At 39.8% G+C, this 10,279-nt stretch overlaps 1 protein-coding gene across 1 annotated transcript; it reads left to right on the plus strand.

Moving 5' to 3' along the window:
• Nucleotides 1-696: 696 nt before the first annotated feature.
• Nucleotides 697-8,772, plus strand: dhx58.S (DEXH-box helicase 58 S homeolog). The gene is made up of 13 exons (XM_018237934.2): nt 697-1,573; nt 1,737-1,904; nt 2,250-2,454; nt 2,646-2,836; nt 3,076-3,192; nt 3,282-3,411; nt 3,813-4,004; nt 4,093-4,349; nt 5,270-5,419; nt 5,636-5,797; nt 6,359-6,549; nt 7,047-7,140; nt 8,418-8,772. The coding sequence occupies exons 2-13, from the start codon at nt 1,737-1,739 to the stop codon at nt 8,604-8,606; spliced, it is 2,046 nt and encodes a 681-aa protein (XP_018093423.1). The 5' UTR covers nt 697-1,573; the 3' UTR covers nt 8,607-8,772.
• Nucleotides 8,773-10,279: the final 1,507 nt, after the last annotated feature.

Consider the following 10,279-nt stretch of genomic DNA (forward strand, 5'->3'; position numbering starts at 1 on the left):
TTGGTATAAAATGATACAGGCTTTTACTAGAGCTTTTTTAAACAACTCTCCAGGCCCCATGTACAGTATGGAGCACAGACTCGGTCCCAGTACATAAAATGCAAGCGCCTAGTCGAGTATGGGGTGACAACTGGTATGGAGGTTCTCAGATAAGGTTGGTCAAAATTAGATTATAAACTGTCTGGGGATTAATTACAACTTTTCAGAAGCTTTGAGAGCATCCCTTGTGTTTGGCAAATAAAAACATGGAAACTGTTTTGCTGAAAAAATGGTGTAGTTGTGCATTCCTTCCCTAAAGCAATTGTTCTGGCATGTTCTGCATTAGAGTTGGGGTTACTATTATTCTTCTATTATTATTACTGTTGCTGTTATTAATACTTCAGCCCATGGTACATTCAAGCACAGAAAAAGAGTTGGGAGGCAACCACCCGTCACATACAATGGTAGGCAAATTTCAAATTGAAAACGTGCATTTGAGGATATTTGGGCAGAAATCTGCTCATCATCACTGGGGAGAGGTGCCTGTCATACAAGTCTATGGCAGCCAAAAAGGTGATGACCAACTGCTGGTGTTCCATGGACCTTTAAAAGGCAATGGTGGTCCAGGGATTGGAGACTTCAGACTATGATCGAGACTGAGGTTACCAGATAATCTCGAAACAATTACAGATGGTTTTTTTTTCCATCTAAATTATTCTTGCTCTGCTGTTCCCCAACAAGAGACTTAATGGTCTGAAAACCAAAAGGGCAGAAACCTACTTGTGACAATCTATCATCTAATGTTTCAAAGTGAACAGAAGAAATTTCAACTGAGAATCGTCATGCAATGCAGTTCTGCTCAAATTCTGCTCAAATTCTCATCTCCTCAAATCACGTAAGGGTTCAGCTTCAAACGTCAGTGCTACACACAAACTGCTACCCACAATGATACTTGTAGCTACAATGCTGTTTATTCCACGTGCATTCCAACACTGAAAGGGCTTAAAGAGAAAACCAGAAAATGTTCCCTTTCTATTTGTGCTTTGCTCTTCTGTGAATGGGAAAATTATCTTTTTCGGTTTCGTTTCGTGACACAGCAGGAGAGGGGCCCCTTGGAGGGTTTATTTACACTCACAGCAGTGACGGCTCAGGTGATTTCTTTAACCTGCTGCTTTGTGAAGTGTTTCTATCAATGGGAATCATGTAATTATTTCAGAAAGAAAGAATCCAGGGCTACAGACTATACAAACATGGACAGAAAAATGTAAATGCTCTGTCAAGCACTTCAGAATATGTTGGTGCTATATTAATATCACACAATCATTTACATGAGACCAGAATGCTGTTGTTTCAAAGACGTCACTGCAAATGAAAGGCACTGAATAAAATACATAGGTCAGTAAGGAAATTTCCATGTAGGATATTGGATGTCACAAACTCCTTCCCGGGGGCCCTTGTAGTTTCTTTTCAGCTTTAGGAAGAAGGAAATCAAACAAGGTAGAAGATCCTATAAATGCCACAAAGGCAGAAGGAAGGCTGAGAGAGCTGAAAGAGAGCATCACATACGGACGGACGGAGAAAAACAGCAAAACAAGTGAGTGGGTGTTGAGGGGCTTCCAGATTCATTCCACCATTTTCCACCTTTTCTTGTGCACTTTTGCCTTCCAATTGGTGCCTGTGTCTTATGTAAGCCCTACATAGCTAGTCAGTGACTAGTACAGAACTTAATCAATGGTTTTTGCTTCCCCCACCCTCAGATGGAACTGCATGACTACCAGTGGGAGGTGATTGCCCCAGCTTTACAGGGCAAGAACATAATAATCTGGCTTCCAACTGGTGCTGGCAAGACAAGGGCGGCACTGTATGTGGCAATGAGGCACCTGGAGATGAAGCAAAATACAAAAGTGGTTCTTATAGTTAACAAGGTGGGTTTATTCTTGGTGGATATAAGAGTTAGAGGGGCTGCTCTTCCTCATTATATGATCATCGCAAACATTTGCTGGTGTTGAATCTTTGAACATGCAAGGTTGATGTATGTATAAGTCAGGATTTCATGTTTATCTGTGTAAACTGAGCTTTTATTGTATGAAATAATGACCATTTGTGTTTCGGTGAATCAGGCGCAAGTTGAGGTTACCAGAGTGGAGATGTCATGTAGTTGGAAAGTCAGACATACAACCTAATTGGCATTTCCATCAACTGTAAACAGTAGAAAGAATGGATATGTGGCACCACTGGATTCAATTGAAGCTTTACTCCTTCTTCAACAGGTCCATCTTGTAGATCAGCACTATAGCAATGAGTTTCATCCCCATCTCAAAGACAAGCACAAGGTTGTTGCCATCAGCGGGGACACTGAGCACAAATGCTTCTTTGCACAACTTGTGCAGAATAATGATGTCATCATCTGTACAGCCCAAATTTTGCACAATGCGCTGAGCAGTACCAGTGAGGAAATGCACATAGAGCTGACAGGTGGGGCTGCGAGTAAAGGTAGTTCTCATAACCCCGAGAAACCAATCAGATATTTGCTTTCAACCAGCAGACCAATAAATATGACCTTGTGATGATTATCTTGGGGTTACTAGCATGGATGGACAAGTTGTAGCTGTTGGACCAGTGTTTTGGTTCTGTGTGGCTTTGCTGAATGATTTTGTCTTTTGCAGATTTCACCTTGTTGATCATTGATGAGTGCCACCACACGCACAAAGATGGGGTTTATAATAAACTAATGGAAGGTTATCTTGAGAGAAAAATTCATCAGAAGGGTAAATTGCCTCAAATCCTGGGACTCACAGCTTCCCCTGGCACAGGGCGAGCAACCTCCTTTGAAAAAGCCGTAGAACACATATTACAGGTGACATTTCCAAGAGGGAAATTCGGATATGGATATGATATTTCTTAGCATCAGCTCCTCTTCACTTCCTGCTGCTTCCATCTTATGTGCACTCAACTGGCCACCATGATGTGCTCTCCTTCCATTCAGGCCAAAAGTGTCATGGCCAGTGCATGGGTGCATTAAACCCTAGACTGTTGTTAATCTACCAAACATTTTTAAGGTTACTTTAATGTAATCTAATATATATATATTTCCAGATCTGTGCTAACCTTGATACTTGGAGAATAATGTCAGCAGAAGTCCACCGTGAAGACCTGGAAGCCAAAGCCAAACAACCCAATAAGCAGTATGATCTTGTAACAGAAAGGCCTAGGGTAATAATACGCTCTGTTAAGGGCATCGTCATCGATCAAGGTTCCTTGTCTTGGGCTTTAGTGTAACCACAATTTATTTTTCACCCTAGGACCCCTTTGGAGACAAGCTGAAGGAGATCATGAAAACCATCCATGAGTATCTGCGTATAGAAGATTTCTGTGAAAGTGACTATGGAACTCAGACGTATGAGCAGAAAGTGGTTGAACTGGAGAAAGAAGGTGAAAACAGCTTAAAATTCCAGCACACTTGGCTAATATTTACATACACAATACATGTGTATCCCAAATGCATTTGTTCTGCTGGTTTAAGTCAGGTTTGTTACGCATTCATACCCTCTGTGAACCCTTTTGTGAATTCTATTGCACAGACATTTCTATAATACATATGATACTGGTAATAGTTATGTCTAATAGTTTTGTCAGGTTTACTAAGGACTTGTGGCAGAATTATCAACACACAATGCCAAAATAGTCTCCAATTTATAGCACCACCTAGAGAGTGTCATTATGTGAATATGAACACCATCATTCTGATTTAATAAGACCACTGCATGATTGCTATGCTATGGGGTCGGTAAGTGTGCAAGAAGTGCTGTAACTATACCTGTATGGGGTAACAGGAGCTGTGGAGGCCAACAGGATGAAGCAGACGTGTGCCTTGCACTTACGCAAGTACAACGATTCCCTACTCGTACATGACACAGTGAGAATGATGGACGCGTATGAACTTCTGGATAACTTCTACCAGACAGAGAAAGTCATTAGAAAACAAAACGACCCAACTGATGCTTTCCTCATCCAATTATTTGACAGTAAGGAAATATGGCTAGTTTCAAAACTAAGCAACCTTAATGTTTAGGCTAACTTTTTTGCTATAACTTCTGAATCTCCCTAATGTAGGTAACCAAGCAAGGCTGTTAGAGCTGGCCGAAGACATAAGATTTGAAAACCCCAAGCTTACAAAGCTAGAAGAAATATTGGAAGATCAATTCCAGATCTCCTCTGGCTCACGTGGGATCATCTTTACTCGCACACGGCAGAGTACTCACTCTCTGCACAAGTGGATTTCTAGCAAACATTCTTTCCAGATCATGGGAGTAAAAACAGCACCTTTAACTGGAGCAGGGTACAGCAACCAGAGCAAGCACATGACACAGGTACAAAGCCCTCTGATATCAATAGATCATCTCATGGAAAGAGTGATTGAATAACAAGGGTCTTGGTTATTGTGCGGTCACAATTTTATCTTCCTTGGGTAACAGATGCCAGATGGCATTTACTAAGTGTATGACACTCAGATGTGTGGAACTGCCTTAAAGCTATATTTGTATTAGGGTTTTATTAGGTTTTACTACTTTAGAATTACTATGATCTAACCTAGTCTTTCAGGATCTTTGCCTTGACCCAACCTCTGTGTCTCAGAGATGTGAGATGTGGCTCAAGAGTTGGCCAACGAGTAAGGACATTTTTAAAGAGTTAAGTCAGTAGTAAGGATATTTTAAACTGACACTGACATGTACCTGCATGTACCTGGAACCTGTTAGTTTCACTTTAACCAGTTATCTATTGCCCATATGGCCCCATTAATTAAAAGAGCAGCTTGTATCCATTCACTAAACTGTAGACTTGCAAGCTTGACATCAATATTAGAAATCTATTCAAAGGGATAAGCTGCTTTCATGATATTACAACATTATAATTGTGAACAAGTATAGTTATATTGGAAAAAATGTCAACATTGAGTTCCATGAACACGAGCAAAGCATGAGGCAGAAGGTTACAATGACTTCTAATATGCTCATATTTTACAATAGTGGGTACATTATTTGTTAGAATGTGGAATAAGTGACAAAACAAAGCACTGATTATAACTGATGCCATCACTAAGGACTGTTTATAAGGATATATTTTACAGTATATTCATGGATCTGGTTTATTACATTAAGATATTTACAGATCTTAAAGCTTTGTGATCGCTTGAACCATCACCCTTAATGAATTTGTATCTTTTTATGGAGATAAAAAAATGTAAACATACTTTGACTTCTTAACTCATAGAAGTTTTTCCTTCTCTCAGAATGAACAACGTGAAACTATTGAGATGTTCCGCAAAGGGCAGCTCAACCTGCTTATCTCTACTAGTGTTGCTGAAGAGGGCCTCGATATCCCACAGTGCAATATTGTTGTGCGTTATGGCCTAATGACCAATGAGATTGCCATGGTCCAGGTAAAGAAACAAGGTCCTTGTGCAAAGGAACTTTATATTCCCTTAAGTTGTCATAGACGTTTTGGATTAAATGTTCTTTTAAGGCAAGAAAAGATTAAGGTAAAACACCGTGGAATAAATAAGGAATTTACTGTGGGCTTAAGAATCATAATGAATGCAACATCCATCAGAAAATAAGCATTTCATGTGTTGTATTGTCTTTCCCTTTATTCCAAGGCCAGGGGAAGAGCAAGGCGTGAGGACAGCTGCTATTCTTTTCTGGCAAAAATGGGTGGAAAAGAGGTTCGAAGGGAAGAAACCAATGAGACTCTTGAGGGTCTAATGAAAAGGGCCATTGAGGCTGTGCAAAGAATGCCAGAACAAGAGTATGAGAAAAAGGTGCAAGTAACATTTTTTCTTTAATCCTCTGCTTAATGGACAGCTAGATCCAATATATCTTATATGGGGGGGGGGGGCTCATTTTGCCTAGAAGAGATAATGGAGCTCACTTTATTAAAATCACTAGACATCATGTCTCTCTACATGCAGAATTTGTGCAAAAGGCAGTTATTTTGTAACTTACATCAAGTACTAAGTGGTGGTATGTATGAAGTGCAGGAGAGTTTGATAAAGCAATGGCATGTGCCAGACATAAAATATAGAGAGAACTTGTACCTTTATACTTATATCACTTACTGACATGGTGCATTGATTAAAGTGGGGTACTGTATACTTAGCTAAGGTACTAACTAATGAGCTGTAGGAAGAATTAGTTTAATATGTATGTGATCCATGGTATTGGTAATAATACAGGCCAGTGTAGCCCTATATATGGTTAGGAATATATTAAGATGCTATGGGGAACATCAGTATATGAGCTAAATAACTTCTCTTCCATTACCTTTAGTTTAACCTGTGCTGTATATATATATATATATATGTGTGTGTGTTGCTATACAGAAAGAAGAGCTGCAGAAGGAGTCTCTTATCACACGCAAGGCTAAGCAAGCAAAGATAGATGAAAAAAAGAATAAATTCTACCCTGAGCAAGTGCGAGTCTACTGTAGGTACTGTAGTCAAGCTGTTGCCCATGGAGATGATTTTCGTACAATTAAAGGAGTCCATCATGTCAACATCAACCCTGATTTTCGGTGAGTAGTTTAATTATGCCATATATGGTTGGTAAAATAAATGTGTTCATTGTTTGGGGCTGATGTAGTATTTGGGGCAATATATTCCTTAGTTACACAGAAAACTCTCTTAATATTTTTAATAAATAATTATTGTTGTTGTTGTTCATTACTAGACTTGGACCCAATATTGTTCTTTGGTGATATGTTTTACCTTATAGACACATTAAGACACAAAGCTAGGGGATCTTGAAAAACATTTGTTGGGTCGAGATCCTCTTTAACGTCCAATAGAGGAAGCAGGCATACGTGAAAAAACGAAATAATAAGATTATCAAGGGGTCAAGTTGTGGGACTGAAGAAGAGAGGAAAAATGGTTTTGCTAAGGTGATAAGTGGCAGAGGCCCAAGGAAACTCCTGAAGAGGCACAGATGGAAAACAAAAATGCCCTGTTTTGGCACAAACCCAAACCAGGAAAAGCAAATGAAATTTCAATTTTCCTTTCCTCTTTGTAACAGTGTATACTATGAAGTCTGCTCTCCGCCTATTGACTTTGGAAAAAAGATGGTGGACTGGATTCCAGGAGGAAATATCAGATGTCACTGTGGACAGGTAGGGTATAACTGCAGCCAATTATGTTTATTTAAAGGAGAACTAAAGCCTAACTAAAGAAGTAGGTTAGAAATGTTGCAATTATGTTTTGGGGTTCTGTATCAGCCCAAAGCAACCACAGTCTGTGTCTCCAAAGATGCCCCAGTAGCTCCCCATCTTCTTTTCTGCTGATTCACTGATTCACATGCTCTGTGCTGCTGTCACTTACTGAGCTTAGGGAGCCACTCACAATATACAGTACACATAGAATAGAAATGTCACAATATAAGGCTGATTAGTAATTAATACACATAATTACTACATGGCAGCACAGAAACCAGTGCAATTAGCATCAGAATTGAATAATCAGCAAACCTGTAGCATCAGCTTATATTACAGCCAGGGAAGGTCATTTTCTGCTGGATAATTAGTGACGAGCCCTAAGTTTAGCTTCTCAACAGCCAATCAGAGCCCACTGAGCATGTGAGTGTCACAGACACTTTCCAAGATGGTGACCCCCTGTGACAAGTTTGAAGTCCTGGATCATTGCTGCTATTGACAAGCTCAAACTTTAGCCTCGTGCAATAAGTTCACTATAGAAAATAGGACATTTTTAGCCATATTCAATTTTAGGGTTTAGTTCTCCTTTGGCACACCCAAATTAGACTAGTAGTTTCCGCTGACCCCCCCGACCCCTTCCCGATCCCCCCCCCCAGTCCTTGCACAAAAAAAAAAATGTCATTAACATCGGTCCCTGGACCATAAAAGGTTGGGGACCGCAGGTTTAAACCATGTTACCTACTTTCTTATGAACATACGTTGACATATGGAAATTAGAAGGTTAGCAATAGAGCGCTTGTAAATCTATCCACGATTGGTTGAAATGATGGAAAGATTTGAGCATTACAATTCATTATCTTGGGCACCTTTTCATTTGCTGTATTATTCATGCTGTATTTATGCTTTTCTATATATATCTATATATCATCTTGGAAATGTATTTATATAATGGGCTTCTATTTTGTATTTATTTTGAGTTTCAGTGTAAGGCTGAGACCTTTAGCTGGGGCTGCCCTCCATCACATTTTCAGCTTTGGTCTTAAGGCCTTGCCATAGGGAACAAATTAGACTATTTGGCCTGTGATTTCCAGGTTGGCAAGTGTTTGAATTTTCCTCTTTATAGACTTCCCCCAGTGATCTTATTGCCCATGCTGGTTTAACTGCGGGTCATTTAAAATGATAAAAACGCGTACAATTACTGCTTGGTAACTGTCTACCTTCATATAACTTTCCTACAGGAATGGGGTTTTGAAATGATTTACAAACATGTGAATTTTCCTTCTGTCTCCATCGACAACTTTGTGGTTGAAACACCAGAGAGCAAGAGACACTACGGTCAGTGGAAGAAAGTTCCTTTCCCAGTGGGCGAGTTGAACTACAGTCTGTACATAGAGATGCACCCTGAACTGCTTCTGTTAGATGACTGAGACCTCAAACACCTTTCCTCTTCTTGAGAACCTGAGCAAATAGGGGACTTAAGCCAGTCAAACCATTTGGTAGGGTCTTCTATTTCCATTACTATTATTAAAGGAAAACTATACCCCCAAAATGAATACTTAAGCAACAGATAGTTTATATCAAATTGAATGACATATTAAAGAATCTTACCAAACTGGAATCTATATTTACATAAATATTGCCCTTTTACATCTCTTGCCTTGAACCACCATTTCGTGACTCTATCTGTGCTGCCTCAGAGATCACCTGACCAGAAATACTACAACACTAAGGGGCCGATTCACTAAGGGTCGAATGTCGAAGTTAAAAATACTTCGAAATTCGACCCTCGGATTGAAATCCTTCGACTTCGAATATCGAAGTCGAAGGATTTAGCGCTAATCCTGCGATCGATCGATCGAAGGATTTTCCGTTCGATCGAACGATTAAATCCTTCGAATCGAACGATTCGAAGGATTTTAATCCAACGATCGAAGGAAAATCCTTCGATCAAAAAATCACAGGCAAGCCTATGGGGACCTTCCCCATAGGCTAACATTGACTTCGGTAGCTTTTAGCTGCCGAAGTAGGGGGTCGAAGTTTTTTTTAAAGGGGAAGTACTTCGACTATCGAATGGTCGAATAGTCGAACGATTTTTCGTTCGATTCGTTCGATTTCGTTCGAATTCGAACGAATTTAACCAATTCGATGGTCGAAGTACCCAAAAAATACTTCGAAATTCGAAGTATTTTTCATTCGAATCCTTCACTCGAGCTTAGTGAATCAGCCCCTAACTGTAACAGGAAGAAGTGAGGAAGCAAAAGGCAGAACTCTGTCTGTTAATTGGCTCATGTGACCTTACATGTGGTCTGTATGTGTGCACAGTGAATCTTACGATCTCAGGGGGTGGTCCTTATTTTTTAAAATGGCAATTTTCTATTTATGATTACCCAATGGGACATACTACTTAAAAAGTATATTATTATGAAAATGGTTTATTTACATGAAGCAGGGTTTTACATATGAGCTGTTTTACTCAGTATCTTTTAATAGAGACCTACATTGTTTGGGGGGTATAGTTTTCCTTTAACACATTAAGGGGCCCATTTACTAAGTTCGAGTGAAGGAATAGAGGAAAAAAAGTTCGAATTTCGAATGGTCGAATATGGCTACTTCGACCATCGACTACGAACTTCGACTTCGAATCAAACGATTCGACTATTCGACCATTCGATTGTTGAAGTACTGTCTTTGACCCCCTAGTTCGCCACCTACCGAGGCCAATGTTAGCCAATGTTAGGCTTCCTAACAATTTCCTGATCGAAGGAATATTCTTCGATCGATGATTTAAAATCCTTCGATTCGAAGGATTTAATCATTTGATCGAAGGATTATTCCTTCTATCGTAGGAATAGCGCAAAATCCTTCAACTTCGATATTCGAAATCGAAGGATTTTACTTCGACGGTCGAATATCGAGGGTTAATTAACCCTCGATATTCAACCCTAGGTAAATGTGCCCCTGGGTGCATACCCAGAACATGCAGATTACATACAACCGATAAATGATAGAAGAGGTAAAGAGGACCCTGCCTGAGAGCTTACAGTCTAAAGAAGGGGTCTGAGACACAAAATATGTGGATGGGGAAGATCAGGGGTAAGCA

Source organism: Xenopus laevis, chromosome 9_10S (genome assembly GCF_017654675.1).
Source record: "Xenopus laevis strain J_2021 chromosome 9_10S, Xenopus_laevis_v10.1, whole genome shotgun sequence".
Lineage (NCBI taxonomy): Eukaryota > Metazoa > Chordata > Amphibia > Anura > Pipidae > Xenopus > Xenopus laevis.